Here is a 16,861-nt window from a genome sequence, read left to right on the forward strand (position 1 = left end):
CACCACGGCCTCGCCTCGTGCCGGCCGGACCGCTTCCTCCGGTGGCCGTCAGCGCCTGGCCCAGGGCCCCTCGCAGACCCGCAGCTACCCCGGGCCCACGGCCGGCCGAGCGCTGCCTGCTCTGCTCTGCGCCCGGATGGGACGGGGGCGGCGGGAGGGCCAGGGCCAGCCTTTACTTGGGCCCCGGCCCTGGCCTCACGCTCTGCACTTAACAACCGCTGGGATGAAATGAAGACATCTCAGTCCTGCTTACAGGGTGCCTCCCGGGTCCGCAGCACCTGAACACCTCCTGGGACGGACAGCTCAGTCCCCAGAGGCAGCTAGGCCTTTTCTTGTTTTTTAAAGCTGATTCCATCTCGGAAAGTCCTCCTGGTTCTGGTTCCGGTTCTGCCCCTGGGTCGTATGGAGCGCAGCCTCCTTCTTCCCCTCATGTGCTCCTTTCACCTGCTACACTGAGCCCATCACCCCGTCTGACCAGAACTTTCTGGATCTGGGTTCTGCTGTTTGAAAGCTCATGGTGGTGGGGAGGATGGACAGAGCAGTGGTGGAGCACGTGCTTACACGCACCAGGTCCTGGGCTCAATCCCCAGCACCTCCACTAATAAATAAACCTGACTACCCCCCAAACAATTAAAAAACAAACAAAAAAACCCCAAACCCAAAGTTCATGGTCCCTTTCTGCTTCAGACCCGGCAGGTGTGCTCACACCCACCGGGCAGGCAGACTGACGACAGCTCTCAGGCACCTGCCAGAAGCCTCTGGGAGCCTGAGCCCCCAGGCCCCCGCCGAGCCGGCCATGGAGCTGTCCCGAGGGGCCTCCTCCGCTCTCCGCTGCCATCTCAGCGGGGAGGACTCGGACAAGTGGGAATCACTGGCTTCCACTGTACCTCCACCCACTGCTGACGCTTCTGGAATAAAATGACACCCCTGAGCCCCACTGCCAAGGTTTCGGGCACCTGCAAACTGTTTTAGAAGGTTCCCTCCTGCGAGTGGGGGGGTCACCACGACTCCCGGACGCAGCTCCCTTCCTGCAGCTGAACCCAAGAAGGTGCCGGGCCTCCCCGTGCCAGAGCGACAGGGCTGGGACTCCCTCATAGCTGAGCTAAGAGTCTGGGTCTGTCCTTCTGAGACACATAGGGAAGTCCGTCCGAGCTGGGGACTGGCCTGAGCACTTAGCTCCTTCAAACTCCAGGACAACTGGAGGTGGGTCACGTCATTCCACGGAGGGGAGAGGCGAGGTAGAGATATAGGGGAGGAGAGGGGCAGGCGAGGATGTCAAAGCCTCACGTCGGGGAGGCCGGGAGCCCCACAGTGCAGGACCCGGAGAACACGCGATGGGGGGCCAGGAAGAGGGGACAGCGAGCCACCCAGGTGGCCCCTTCAGGGGGCTGGTCCGGGCACAGGAGGCGGGCAGCGGACGCTCACGGGCAGAGCACACGAGCCTGTCCAAGGACGTGGAGATGCTCTCTGTCCCCAGGGTCGGGGGAGGGGAGGAGACCTGACCTGGACTTCACACTGAGGGGTGTGGGCGTCACGCGAGGGCCAACAGAAAAGCACACGGATTTACCCTGAGGGGTGACAATCAGGTTTGCACCTAGGACGGCAGCTCTGGCAGAGAGAGGAGCTGAGGCAGGACGTGGTAGGGCCTAGACCGCACTGGGCTGAGCCCGTGAGCCGAGGAGAGGAAGTCTGTGGATGTTTCTGGGGGCCAGTTAGTAAGACTCGGTCAAGTGGGGAACAGCAGGAAGACTGGGAGGTGACCCCGAGGTTTCCAGCTCGGTGGACTGGAGACACGGCGAGGCTTAAAACCAGGACGAGGGAACAGGGGGGCAGGCGGGACTGGGACGGTGGTTGGGGGCCGAGCCAACGTCTAAATGCCTGAGGAGTCGGCGCCCATGAGGGCCGGTAGCTCAGGAGCACGATCCGGGCTCAAGACACAGCCCTGGGGGCCGCAGGTGTGCAAGCAGCCCTGAGACCACAAGAACAAATCCGGTGACTGTGGACGAGGGAGCCTCAGGAGGAGGACGGGGCTTTGAGGGCCAAGAGCAAGTGAGTCGCCACATTATTTGATAGAGTGAAACCCGCTGAGCTGAGCAAAACTTTAGTGAGACGCCCTTCCCAGAGACGGGGACGGCCGCGCTGACAAGGCAGACGAGGACAGGCCGAGTGAGGACGCGGAGCAACCGGAGCTTGCCTCCGCAGCTGGCGGGGGTGTGAGCGGCACAGCTGCTTTGAAATCCGTCTGGTGCTTCCTGAACAGCTAAACACAGAGCCGCCCCGTGACCCGGCAATTCCGCTCCCGGGTGTATGTCCAAGGAGACCGGAAACTCATGTCCGCAAAAAAACGAACCCATGGTTGTTCAGAGCGGCATCTTTCATAAGAACCAGAAAGTGGAAATAACCCAAAAACTCATGAAGTGCTGAGCAGACACGACGCGGTGAACCGCACAAATTAACGCCATTCAGCCGGACGAGCAACGACGGTGCACGCCAGCGGGATGAACCTCGACACGTGATGGGAAGGCAGAGCCACAGGCCACATGCTGTGGCTCCATGTATGTGAAACGCCCGGAACAGGCAAGTTCAGAGACAGAAAGCAGACGAGTGGTTTCCGGGCTCTGGCAGAAGGGGGACTGCGGAGGAACTGCTGGTGGGTGTGGGGTTTCTTTTTGGGGTGAAAAAAGTTTTCTGGAATTAGAGGAATTGGTAGCATCACTTATGAATTAGTAAAAACCCACTGAAGCGCACACTTTAAAAGGGTAAAAGCTACAGGTGAATTGTATCTCAGTAAACATCCTAACGACAATTAAGAGATCCTGCTCCTGATCACATGCAGGATGACAGGAGGGGCGCACTAAGCAAAGCCTTACCTAACCTGCTGCGCTCACCTCCTCCTGCTTTAATTTCTGAAGGATAAAGACTAAAGGAAGAACAGAAAACATAAAAAACCAGGCCAAAACACCTGTGTGCCGGGGCGGTTGCTGGAAACGCTGTCTCGCGGACAAGCGGCACCCAGAGGAAGCGGGAGCTCCACGCTCTGCAGGCACCGCAAGTGCTCCAGGGGTCACATTTGCAAAAGGGAGGAGAAACGAGTGAGGTGAACTTGAGTGGCGTCTGTGCTGAGGTCTCAGGTGCTGAGCGGAGCTGACAGGCGTTGCCTAAACACGACCTTGAGCCAGTTCTCCGCTTCCCAGCAGCCCAGGCACACGCTCACATGCGCACACACACGTGCACACATGTGCACACCCAGCGCCACGCCTGGCGTCTCTCTGTGATGTGCGTTAGGGACACACGGCAGGAAGTGCTGACAGCAAGATTCCCCAATAAACCCTGTGCTTTTTAAAATAAAACATAAATGTTTAAAAGCCATCCCTGAATTACGTCAACAAGTGACCAACAATGGCACTCCCGAAGGGCTCCCTTCACGTTCGTGCCTCCTGCTAAGGCGTGGGGACCGGGTGTGAGCCTCACACTCAGACCACGGCTCGCTCGTCCCCCACTGGCCACGTCCCCAGCATTCGGCAGCCTTGAGGCGTGGGACAGGGCGGGGGGGCGGTCCTGCCCTGAACGGAGCGGACCCAGGACAACCGGTTCTGCCTCCTTCTGTTTCCGCTTGTGATGAGCAACAAACGCCCTAAATAACAGCTCCCGTGCGACCACAGACACTCGGGGGCCCCCATCACCTGGAGGTGGCAAGCGGGACGGCCCACGGCCCCTCCCACAGCCCAGCTCCCGCAGAGAGCAGGTGGTGAGCAGGCCTGGGCCCACCCTTGGGGGAAGGGGCACCCGAGCCGGGGTAGGGGTGGGGCCAGGCCAGCCCCCACCTCGAGCACAGCACGGCTGCAGGAGCAGCCAGCCCAGGCACCTGCCCAGCGCCTGTCCCCGAGGTGGGCGTGCAGCAGACATGGCCCCCATTCAAGGGAGGCCCAGAAAGGAGGCTGAGGGACAGGTTCTTTTCCTGTTAACTTGAAGTCAGAAGGACTTAGAGACCTTCCACGATCACCTGCTGGGCAACCTCGATAAGCCCCAGTTCCTTTATCCCATCCACCCTGCACGGCTGATGCGAGCGCACCTCAGGCTGAGTGTGCGGAGGCCTGTGAGCCCGGATGCGACAGCAGCGTTCGGCCTCTCATCCAGCCTGGAAGGGCTGGGTTGCAGGTGGATGTCCCAAGACAGCTGAGGGCTCCCTGGGGGCAGCTGGGCCCCAACACTCTCCCTCTGCTTTTCTGGGGGGAGGAACCGGTACCAGGGCCACCTCTAGCACAGGACCTTGGAAGCAGGAGGAGGCAACAGTGACCTTCCCTCCTTGACATCCTCCCACACCTGGAATTTCTCAAGGCTGCAGCCTCAATTCTCTTTTCAAGTAGAGAAAAAAATTCTTTTTCCCCCCTTTTTTTTTAAATGGAGGTACTGGGGATGGAACCCAGGACCTCGTGCGTGCTCAGCATGAGCTCCACCACTAGGCTGTCCCCTCCCCCAGCGCGACTGCTCACGGTGCTGCAGGAGGACACAGCCTGGGGGAGCGGGGCTGCCCTGCTTGGCCTATGGGCCGGCACCAGGAACTTGAGCCACCGGAGCACAGCCTGTGTGGCCTCACGTCCCCTGCCCTGGGAGCGGACCCTCCGTCTCCAGAGTCCAGGGAGCCTCTCCTCTGCTTCCGAGCTATCCCGCCCCTCTGGCCGCAAGCCTCAGCTGGGAACAGCGCGTCAAAGGTTCTGTTTATCGAGTTTGGCTCCATCTCTCTGGGGATGGGCGCCCAGGCCAGGGGAAGGAGCCTGCGTCTGGGGATTCCTTCGGGGACCTGGAAAGTGTATTTACTCCAAAGTTTGTAAATACAGGCAGAGGCTCCCCCAGCCACACAACGGATGATTACGACCTTGAGACGTTCAGAATTGTCAGTGACGTGGGAAATGGCCACGATCGCATGACAGCAAATAAGCAGCAGCAGCAGACAAATCACATGAATCTGTGTCTGCGCATAAGGCGACCTCGACCGGAGAAGGGAGCGCGTGCGGGCCTCCCCCGCGACTCGGCGGTGCTGACAGCCGTGGCTGGTGACGGGGCTCCTCTCACTTTCGCTCTTTCCCCGTGTTTGACAGCACCTGTGATGAGCCCCATCACACCACAACAGTAAGTCAGTTTCTGGAGCAGCTCACCTCCCGCAGTGCACCGCTGCCTCCTCCCGCCTCAGGCCAGGGTGCAGGGCGGGAGAGCCCTGACCTTAGGAACACGGGGGTCTCCAGCGCTCCAGGCCAGGACTTAGAGAACACGTGTTTCTAAATATGCAGGAACAGGCAGGGGGACTGCCCCGCCACTGGGGCACGTGGGGTGACCCACTCTGGGGACACTTGTCAGCTGGGCCTCTGGAGACAGCCCTAGGGCATCGGCGCAGGCAACAAGTTGCTTTCTCGCCCACGTGTTTAGAACAGGACCAGGTACTGCATCTTTGGAAGAAGAGGAGACAGTTGCTCAGCCAGCGTTCTGATGGGCTTGGTTCTGCAGAGCGCACCCTGACAGAGACACGCAGACTGTTCGTCTGCAGGGCCCTCCTCCCAGCTCTGCCCCAGGTGTCAACTGAGCTGGGCACCGTGCCCGCTGCAGGGACAAGGGGATGGCTCAGGCCCTGCCCTCAGGTGTTGGGGGAAGCACAGACAATGCCAAACATCGCGTTCCGTTCCTGCTGGGCAGGACAGGGGAGGCGCACTGCACAGGACTGGCTGTCCCTGAGCTGAATCGGGGGGGGGGGGGCGAGGATTAGCCTGGCCAGTGGGGTGGGGGGTAGGCACAGGGGCCGCAGGATAAGCACGGTGCCTCTCAGGGCCAGCTGTCCGGCCTGGAAGTGGCAGAGGGCAGAGGTCAAGGAGAGGAGTGTTAGCAGCTGGAGGGGCAGGGAGGTGCTGAATTGCCCAGGACCCCCAAGGCTGTGCGAAGGCGTGTGGGTTGGACCAGGGCCGTTACGCTGAGCAACTCAAGGCTCTCGAGCAGGATGGTGTCAGGATCACAACTTCTCTTTGTTAGAAGGCGCTGGTAGCTGTGGGGTGGACGGTCAGACAGGGTGGACGAAAGGGCAGGGCGGTGGGCGGCAAGGTCAGGCATCCTCCGAGCAGAGAAGTGAGCCAGGTGGGAGGAGGGGGACAGGTGGATGCATCAGGTTCTGTCCCCTAGAGAACTGGGGACACGGGCAGAGGTTAGTCACCTTCTAGTCACCAAAGTACAGGGGAAGGCAAGTGTGGAGTGGGGTGGCGATGATTAATTTATCTCACACGAGCTGAAGCCGAGACACTTGAGGAGGCCCCAAGGCCTGTGGACGACCCAGAACTCAGGACAGAGATCTAGGCCAGAGATAGCGGGCTAGCACACAGTGGCATTGAGTCCGCGGGACCGGACGGGCAGAGCCCTGAGAACAGCTGAGTCTGGGCCCCGGCGGCAGAGGGGCTAGGGAGCGGATGAGGACGGCGGCAGGGGAGAGGAGGGAACCAGCGGGCACAGAGCAGCGACATTGAGTGTGAGAACTGGCAGGGGTCGGCCAACACAGAGAGCTCGCAGGACGGGGCTGGAGAGCGCCTGGAGGAGTATGGCCACTCCGAGGTCCATGGTGACGGCCAGCGTGGGTGAGCTGTTCCCGTGGTCTCCGTGAAGGAGCCAGGCGGGGGCAGGGAGAGGAAGAGCCAGTAGGAAGGGAGGGTGAGGAGGGACAGAGAGGACAGACAGACACAGAGAAAACAGATGGTGAAAGGAACGAGGGTCTCCGAGGAGTCCACCTTCTCCACGAGAGGAGAGGGGAGCGGAAGGGCCTCTGGTCTGGGGCTCTAAGTTTTCCGGCAGCAGAAGAGGAACTCAAAGGTATTCTCACCCGAAGGCTTCAAGTTTCTCAGTGAGGTATGATGCCAGGGCACCTGCTGAGGAAGCAGTGGCCTGGTAGAGAGGCTACCTCTGGAATACGGCAGGGTGCAGAGGTCCCCAGGCAGCCCTGGGGCCAGGCCGAGGTTACATACATGTCTACTTCCTCCAGGCGTGAGGAGCGGCTTGGGGTGGGAGCAGGGACACCGACAGTTAGTCCCACTGGGCTGTGGTGATGAGACGGGGGCCTCCTCCTGAGAACTGGGACAATGCTGAGAACAGCCAACGGGAGAGTCCTGAGCAGAGCCGGAAAGGGCCTGGGCCCTGGGAAGTCTGTCCACATGGGGTAAGTCAGCCAAGCATGGGAAGGGGCCACGACCCCTGGAAAGGACGAGCGTGGGGTCGAGAAGTCCGACCGGGTCTTGGTGCAGCGTCCAAATCCGAACAGGCCGGGTCGGACAGAGGCAGCAAGTGTCCCAAGACTAGACGGCACTGGTTGCTCCGAGAGGGCCTCCAGTAGACATGCCGATGGGCCACCACTTAATTAAACGCATGCTGTTTGCTCATCGCTGTGCTGGGCCTTCTCCAAGCACCTCTGTCTCACAGAGACACCAGATCAGGGAGGACGACCTCTGTCTACAGGCGAAGAAATTAAAGCTTCATGTGTTTCCTACGTCCCAGCAATTCCACTCCAGGTGCACACCCAACAGAAATGAAGCCACAAGTGCACCCAGAGACGTACATCACGTCATTGTTTGCAATAACCCCAAACTGAAACCAACCCCCGTCCGTCAACAGTGGCGTGAGACATAATCATTCGTACGAAGGGATACGGTGCAGCAGTGAAAGTAAAAGCCACCACAGACGGCACGGCTGAGCCCCACAGGCGTGAGGCCGAGCGGGGCACGCACAGTCTGACTGCGTCGTTTCAAGCAGGCAGCACTAGCCCACGGGCGGCAGGGCAGGGTTCCTGGGGGAGGAAGCAGGGCGGAGGGGGGGGGCGTGCAGGGACTCCGCGGTCGCCACGTTCTGGTTCTTCTTTGGTTTCTGAGAGTCTGGGAAACTCTACATACGTGTTTTGTGCACTTTTCTTTATGTATTTTATATTTCAATAAAAACACGTGCTAGGAAAAAAATCCACTGTTGTCAAATACAATGAGATACAGACATTGAGGAATAAAAACAAAGTACAGCTTAGAAACGGTCGGCGTGTATCTGAGGCTGCTCAGCGGGTGAGCAGTGAAGCCGGGAAGGGCTCAGGACCTCTGCTTGGCCTGCAGCCCCAAGCTCAACCCACCAGCCGGCCACGTACCAGTAGAGGACCACAGTCTCCCCTCCTGCTGGGCACGGTGGCCTTGTGCACAGGAGATGGATGCCCTGGAGGTGACAATCTACTGGGTTTTGAAGCAACTCTGACAGCTGGCTGTTGCTGCTGACTGTTCACAGGCCAGGCTTCGTATCTGGGAGCATTTCCTGTTTTCCCACGTCTCCCGGGGAGCACGCAGCATTTTTCTCGGGACCTGAGGCATAACCTCTGACCACAGCCTCCCGGTTTCTTCCCTTCAGTCCAGCCTGTGCTTGGCTGCCCCCGTGTCTTCCCCGAGCAGCACCGGGCACGTGGCAACACTGTCCTCTCCCCACGGTTCCCGTGTGACTCATCTGCACCCTCCCCCCACCGCAGTGTGTCCTGCACCTTCGAAGTCCCCTCTCTCCTGACGCTCCCCACCAGCACAGAAACTGCTTTCAAAGCTTCTCCCATGATCCAAGTTTGCCTCCAGCCTGCTTCTTTGTGCCCCATGAGAACAAAACTCAGAAAAAATAGACTAGTCTGTTTCCTCCACCCACAGACCTCTCCACGTCCTCCTCCCTACTGCGAACTCACTTCTATCGAGGTCCCGGCGGCCTCTGTCCTTCCGGCTACCACACAGTCTCTGTTCTCGTCCTACTACATCTCTCAGCAAGAACGGACACTCAGGACCCACCTGGGAGCCCCTTTCACCTGCGTCTGAGAAACCGCTCTGTCTCCTCCCTTCGGCTCCGCGATGCCGGAGGGATGTACCGTGGCCCTGAGCTGGCGCTCCTCACCTGCCTCACTCCCTAGTGCTTCCAGGCTCAGGGTTTCAGTGTCACCTCCACACCGACCCTCCTCGCCCCCAAGCTCCCCACAAGCCAGCACCCACCGCGGGGGCCACTCAGCCCCACGAGCTTGTTCCCATCCAAACCCTCCCTCAAAGCCACTCCTCACATCAGTAATGGCAGCAGGCTCACCCAGTAGCTCAGGCAGGACCGTATCCCCACTCTTCCCTTTCCTGCAAGACGCGAGCCACCACTGGCTGTGCCGCCTGCAAAGTATTTCTCCAGCTTGATCCTCCCCCCCAAACCACCCTGAGCTCTTGCCAGAGCAGCTGCAACACCCTCCTCCAGCCCTGCCCTCCTGCCTTCTGTACATCCCAGAGATCAGACCACGTCTCTCCTTCGCTCAACCCTACAATGCTGTCCCCGCAAGCTACCCTGTAAGCTCCTGTATCACCTGAACCCATCCCCCCACTACCTGAACCCTGCCCCGCATCACCTGAACCCACCCTGCATCACCTGAACCCACCTCGCATCACCTGAACCCACCTCTCACTACCTGAACCCCGCCCCGCATCACCTGAACCCACCCTGCATCACCTGAACCCTACCCTGCATCACCTGAACCCCACCCTGCATCATCTGAACCCCACCCCACATCACCTGAACCCACCCCCATCACCTGAACCCACCCTGCATCACCTGAACCCACCTCCCACTACCTGAACCCCACCCTGCATCACCTGAACCCACCCTGCATCACCTGAACCCACCCCGCATCACCTGAACCCACGCCCCACTACCTGAACCCCGCCCCGCATCACCTGAACCCACCCTGCATCACCTGAACCCCACCCTGCATCATCTGAACCCCACCCCACATCACCTGAACCCACCCCCATCACCTGAACCCACCCTGCATCACCTGAACCCACCTCCCCACTACCTGAACCCCACCCTGCATCACCTGAACCCACCCCGCATCACCTGAACCCACCCTGCATCACCTGAACCCACCCTGCATCACCTGAACCCAATCCTCATCACTTCTTTATAACAGGACGTTACGTGTCGATACGTCACACACAGGGGGTGCGTGTGTGTGTCCCACCTATTAGTGTGAGCTCCCTGGGGCTAATGGCCTGACGCTGACCTGGCGTTTATTAAGAACCTACAGGGAGCTCACTAATATTGGAGAATTAATGATTTACTGGGATCTGCCTCCCTCCTTACAAACACAAGCCATGCTTCATGAGTCCTGCCTGTGAAGAGTGGGAGCCGTGGGGGCAGGAGTGAAGGGAGGGCAAAGTTCACAGCCTCATCTCCACGTCTCCAACCCACCCTGCCTGCCAGGTGCCTCTCAGCATGGTTTCGCCTAAGCCTCACACTGTCCCATGACCCGTGTTATTTCCATTTGTGGACGGCTAGCTCGGGCTCAGAGAGGCAAAGGGTCATATCCCAGCCCCACAGCCGGCAACCTGCAGGGCATCAACTGAACCCAGGCTCAGCTGCCTCTGCAGACCCCGTCCTAAGCTCTAGACTCAGTTTATCCTGCATCCAAGGTGCTCCCCTTCCACGGGCAGGTCTTGGGGATGGGGTCCTGAGGAGCCTGGGTCTCTAGGAGGAAGGAAAGGCTGAGGAGGCCAGGGACCCCGCTGAGGCAGGCGGGCGAGGGGACGCGAGAGGAGGGCGTGGCGTCAGGAGGCCCTTCTATTCCTGGCTGTTTGTAAACGGCGTCCTGACACCTCCCCCAGCCCCTTCTGCGCCGAGGCCTGCCCCGCACTCAGCTCCGGCTCTGGAGCCAGGGTGTGAAATAACTGGGCACAGGAACCAGGCCCCGGTTGAGGGGGCAGTTGCACACCCGCCCTGTGGGTCAGCCCCCAGGCCCACCCACGGCATTCTTCTTAATCTCATGAAAGACTGGGAAAAAAAGCTGATGTGGCACATACACAGGCAGGAAGTGGAACTCTGGAGAGGAGGCGAAGGTCTCTGCCACCCTCAGTAACCCTCCAAGGTCACCTGACCTGTAAAGCAGCCCGAAGCCATGTTCATGAGGCCTTTTGTCTGGAAGGTCCTCAGCAAGGAAACGTTCTTCCTTCTGAGGGGACCTGCCGAGTTCTCCAGCCTGAGAGGGGCAGGGCAGGATGGCACCTGGACCCCTCGGGCTCCAAACACTGTGTGCTCCACCCCCACCTCCAGCTCAGCCCGAGACGGAGGGGAACAGACGCTCTGAATCTGGAACCCTGTTCCTTTGTCCGCTTTGCCCTGAGAGGCCCAGTAAACAGGCACAGGCCCCTCTGGAAAGGCTATTCCTGTTTATCCGACTGGGCAGGTGTGGAGTATCAACTTCCCCCCCCCCCTTCCCTGTTTGGTGTCACTGTGGCAGGCGCCCAGCCTGCAGACCTCAGAGCTCGGAGAACAGTGCCCTGGACCCCCACACCGGGCTTTTGAGCCTGTCCTGGGGCAGTCACCCAGGTGGCAGCACACGTCTTGGCCCCGGTGGGCAGCCATATCAGCTGCCACACACTCTCCAGGCTCCCGGGTGCAGGGACAGGCTGAGGGAAGGCAGACAGGGTGGGCGGGCATGGGCTCCACCCCCAACTGGGGTGCCTGCTCAGCCTGGGGACCCTGAGTCCCCAGCCGGCCAGAAGCTGGCACCAACCTCTGCTTGGCCAGTGGGACACCCACCCAACGCCTGCTTCTGAACCCCCATCACTGCTGAACTTTCTTGGCTGTGGTCCTGCCATCCGCCCACCCCCATCACATGTCCCACTCAGCCTGGCTCTTACCCCCTTGGGGGGGTCAGCTGAGCGGGAGCAGGAACTGATGCTTCACTTGCTCAAAATTGGTTACACTGAATATTCCAACACAGACAGAAGAAATCGTAATAAACCAGTAAGAATAATTAAAGCAAACACACGTGAGTCTCACCACCTAGTTTAAGGAAGTTGATTTCAGAAGCTGTAGATACTGACAGGCATCCGCAGAGGAGATAAACAAGACGACACTGGGGAGCACAGGGACATGCACACAAGACCCCGTGTGGCTCACAGCGAACAGACAAATGTGACGACGAGTATACGAATGTTCACGTGTGACTGAAAAACTGCGCTCCACACTGGAATCTGACTCAACATTGTAAAGTGACTATAAGTCAATAAAAAAAAGAAGAAAGAGACAGTCAAGTTCTCTCCCAAACTGGACGGAGGCAGCTTACAGACCCAGGGTGAGGCTCTGAGCCTTCTGCCTATCGACAGCGCCTGATGCTGCCTCCCCAGGGCACCAGGCCCCCAGCACCTCTCCTGCCCTCTCCCCTGGGCCTCCAGGGCTATTCTGGTTGTGCATCCCGCCATCGGGGTTAATCTCCTTAAGCAAGGAGTCGTACTGCGCAGGGCACTCCGGGCAAAGGGTAGTCTGAGGGCTACGCTCCCGCCTCCTCCTGGCATCCCAGCCTCGCAGGAAAACTGCAGACACGGGCTGGGAACTGGGACTGGATGGGGAGGGGCTGCCATGGGGGGCAGCGAGCAGAAGGGACCTCAGGGGGCTGGGGCCCAGAAGCTGGCTTGTGGGGAGGTCCTGGTGGGCTTCTGTGTTTACCCCGAGGGAGGACCGAGAGAGCTCTGTCCACGCAGCTCAGCTGCCCTGCTCCTGGCTGCACACAGGTGCTAATCCCAGCCCCGCCACGCCAGGGGGAAGGCCGGGAAGGCAGGCGGGAGGTCTCCTTCCCACTCGGGAAGGAAAGAGAACACGCGGGCTGACCTGTTGGGATCTGGTTCCTGACACCCGAGCCAGGACTAGGGTTTCACTGAACTGCTGGCTACACACCTGCTCGGGGCCGTCTTCCACCTGGGCGGGAGGGCTGGGGTGTCACACACCAGGCCCTTTAAAGGGAGGGAAGGAAGCCAGGGGTCTGCTGTGTCAAGCCTCCTCCGCCCCACCCTGACCCCTGCTTAGCATCTGTCCTACAGAACCACACCAGCTGCACAAAAAAGCAGGCTCCGGAGGGTGCGGGTAGAGCTCAGTGGTAGAGTGCGTGCTTAGTATGCACAAGGTCCCGGGCTTAACCTTCGGTGCCTCCATTAAAATAACTAAATAAGTAAATAAATAAACCCAATTAATCCCCTCCCCAAACGGCAACAACAAAAAGCAGGGTCAACAACAACATGACACGAGGACCAGGTTGGCCAGGATGTGGCTGGCGTGCTCAGCTCAGCGAGGCGCCTGACCCTGCTGGGCTGGGGGTCTGGAAGGCTCCCTGGGGTAAGTGGTGTCTGGAAGCCAAGGACAAACGGGGGCTGACCTGGAAGCAGCTCGGGGTGGGGTGGAGGGAGAGTCACGAGGGAGGAGGGGGAGAGGCAGAGCAAGGCCCTTCCACAGTTAGACCCGCCTGGCGGCACAGCCAGAGCCAAGTTCTGGGGTCCCGGCCCCAGGAAGAGCAGGACCGGGCCTGCCTCCCCCTCTCAGTGTCTGCCTATCACAGAGGACAGTGTTTACTACTGGAGATTCCCACAGAGAAGCAGAGAGATTCGTCCAAGAGCGCCGTGGGCTCCCCGCCCTGCTCCAACACGCCAGCAATGCCTGCGAGCCCCTCCCTCGCCCAATTACTTTAAAGCCAATGCCCTAATTTGGCAGGTTCTTCCTGTAAGTATTTCGGTATTTAGGTCTAAAAGATGAGGCTCCTTTAAAGAGCATGTGCACAATACCGTGATCAAGTACCCTTCGTGCGGAGGGACCTCCAGGTCCCCAGGTGACCGGGCAGGAGGGGCTGGGGGCTCTCTGTCCCCTGACTGACCTTGCGGCCCCTCCACCCAGTAAACTGAGATGGGAGGTCGTGTGTTTGTTACCTGCCCAGGTGGGTGCAGAGTGCTTTCGCCCCAGCCCCACGAGATGGGCGCTCCCACCCTGGTCCCTGGATGAGGAGACCAGGCCGGTCAGCTAACCGTGGGCCACTCAGTAACCAGCCCGTGAGAGCCGCTGGGTCTCAGACCAGGTGACTCTGCTATGGCTACTGGCGGAGCCACGTTCTCCACTTGCTGCCACCCCCAGACCGCACAGGGGACCCTGCCTTGGCAAGCAGGTGTGGGTGGACCGCAGCCCTTCCCCAGGGGACCCCCACCTCCGGGCGCCTCCCCAGCAGGGCGTCCCCGTGGGTCCCCGACTCGGCTCCGCCGTGGAGACCAGTGTGCACAGGCTAAGGAAGACAGTTTGTTTGTAGGAATCCAGGTGCACCGCAGTCTCGGTCTACATAGCCTGCGTGGGACTAGGAGGGTTTCATGTTTGTCTTCAGCCTCCAGAGCATCTTCCTGAGCCCAGAGGCTGCTGGACACAAGGCCATCGTGGGCTCAGAGCCAGGGACTCGCAGCAAGCCCCGCACTGGCTCGTCTCCCCTCACCACGCCTGACCCGGGCCCCCTCTCCCAGCTTTCCCTGGAGTGCAGCACCCCCAGCGCTCTGCGAGTCCCTGGTGACCAGCACAGGGCTCCGATGCTGCTGCACATGACAGACACCCCCACTCTCTAGTCTTTGGCAAAGCCCCTCCACCTCACCCTGCCCCTCCTCCCCACACCCCATCTCCGGGGGGCCACGCATGCCCCCAGCGTGCTCTGGCTGGTGACCCGCACTACTCCCGGCTCAGATGGACCCCTCACAGGAGTGCTGCTAATGCTGCCCTTCTCATCGCCCCTGAGAGCTGCCACATCACGGGAGTCAAACGAAGGACGGCCGAGACGGAGCCTTCCTTGCCTGGGCTCACAAGCGACGCGCGGTGCACAGAGAGGCAGCCAGTAAGCGCTGGGCAGGAGGGCCAGCGCACGGCCAGCAGAGTCTCCCCCCCAGACACCCCTGCCCTGGACCAAGGGGTTCTACGAAGTCCAGCTCTGGTGAGGCCAGTCCACCTTGTCCCAAGAAGCCCACATGTGAACACACGGGGAGAAAAAACTCCGCATCAACCCAGGACAACACAAAGCCGACTGCTTAAGCCCACCCTCGACGTGGACAGATGCTCCCAGAACAGTCCCTCCGGCCCTCCCCGGGCCCCTCCTGGCGGAAAAACACCCAGCGGCTGGGAAATACGGCGAAGGGGCCTCGTACGCCTGTAACAGTCCTACCACCAAGGGGAGGGCTGCTCCCTCAAGAGGCTCCTCCAGAAAGCGCAGACCCCACCTCTTCTGGGGATGAGACGGAAGCTGCGGGTTAAGGCACAGTTCCCACCTCACAGACCCTGGCCCTGGCTCAGTGCCCTGGGAAGTGCATGTGACCAGCCACCTCACACGGTCCACATGCCAGGAGATGCCCAGAGATCAGAGGGCTCGGTGGGGGGGCACTTGTTCTCCCCAAGGAGAAGGCTGGCAAGAGACTGCGAGCCCTGTTCTACGGTTCTGCCCCCCTCACAGTAAGATGGTGGATGGGAAGGGAAAAAGCCAGGTGTTGAGGGGCGGGGATGAGTCAACTTGACCACGACGACTCTGAGGGCGCCCTCCGGCTCCCACACTATGGGTAACCCTGCAGATGCTGTGGCTGCTGGTCCTCCAACACAGCCAACCTCTGCTTCATGAAACAGAAGTCAGGGGTAGGGAACTCCCACTGCAGTTCAGGGGATGACAATCATTCCGGAAACATTAACTCCTCTGCCAACAACAACCTTTCTTCTAAGGAAAGAGAATCCTTGTCTGGGCATTGGTCCCCTGCCCCCTCCCTCACTCACATCTGTGGACGTCTCCCTCTGGATGAGCTTCTTGGTCTCCTTCTCACAGAAGTTGAGCATGGCTTCCCGGTTGTACACGCCCGTGGACAGCTTCTCCGTCTGGTTTCTCTGCCGCAGCCCCACGGGAACGCTCCCGTCTGGGTCCACCACGTCCAACTCCTTCTCCAGCTCCTCCATCTCCTCGGGGGACAGGGTGGACAGCAGACTGTCGATGTCAGGGTCCTCGCTCACCTGCCGGCGATACTTGGCCACCTTAGACATCTTGGCAAAATGGGCTGCCACTCTTGCAGGGGCTCTAGGGGTTCTGGTGGGCAGAGAGGGGGGCCGAGCCGATCTGGATGGGTGGAGTGGGCTTGGGAGCAGACCCCCAGCTGGTGGAGGACTGAGGCTCCCCTGCCCTGCCTGCCGCAGGTGCCGATGTGTGGACTGGGAGCAGCCGCCTCCCCGAGCCTAGGGCTAGTGGACCTGGGCTGGTCCAACCAGCGGCCAATAAGGCCCCACAACAGCCCAGCCCCAACGAGAGAAGCCAATCCCTGGGCAGGGGCGGGCCTGCCTTGCCGTCAGAGCTGTTTGAAACTTGAGGACATTCCAGAGAATCTTGGAGCGCTGTGTGACCAAATTTAGTACAGAGCATTTAGCCTTTTAAAGACAAGGGGGCCACGCAATGGGAAAAAGATACAAAAATGCAGAGGCTGGCAGGAGCAGATGAGACCAGTGGGGGAGGGCAGGAAGGCAGACAGGACGTGGGGCTCAAGTGCCCACGTGACGGCCCCACCCGGGGGGACGTGGCCGTGGTCAGCGCTGGTCCGCTGACTCCTTTCTACTGTATTTGGTAATGTGCTGGGGACTCCCAGGCGTTTACAGCCCCAGAACCGAGACTCGACTCCAGCAGCTCTGAGCCACCCCGCCCACCCAGTCTCTACTGCCTAGGAACCTGAGGACCCCAGCATCAGAGGCCCCAGGCTGCCTTGGCCGCTGTGAGAAAGAGATAGAGAGAGAGAGAGAGGGGGGGGGAGGGGGAGAGAAAGATCCCGAGTCCCCAGACTGAAAGCTGATGGGCTGTTCCCAGAAGGAGGTGCTATGTGCGGACGCAGGAAAACTGACAGGGTGTCGACCTCCCTGAGCTCCTGGGAAGAGAGCTCAAGCCTCTTTCCTCTCCTTGGCTCCTTCCTCTGCTGGGGCATCTGGAGACAGACCTCCTGCGGGTCCCCACTGCGTGTAAGCCCGGAGCATGATCTGGTGCCTC

General features: G+C 60.2%; 1 protein-coding gene across 1 annotated transcript in view; it reads right to left on the bottom strand.

Moving 5' to 3' along the window:
* Positions 1–16,549, bottom strand: part of LMOD1 (leiomodin 1) — a 29,465-nt gene extending 12,916 nt beyond the window's left edge. The window contains exon 1 of the mRNA XM_032466902.1: positions 15,616–16,549. Within this exon, the coding sequence (XP_032322793.1) occupies positions 15,616–15,876 (261 nt within the window). The 5' untranslated portion in view covers positions 15,877–16,549. The remainder of the gene's footprint in view (positions 1–15,615) is intronic.
* Positions 16,550–16,861: the final 312 nt, after the last annotated feature.

The sequence above is a fragment of the Camelus ferus genome, chromosome 23 (genome assembly GCF_009834535.1).
Source record: "Camelus ferus isolate YT-003-E chromosome 23, BCGSAC_Cfer_1.0, whole genome shotgun sequence".
In the NCBI taxonomy this organism is placed as follows: Eukaryota; Metazoa; Chordata; class Mammalia; order Artiodactyla; family Camelidae; genus Camelus; species Camelus ferus.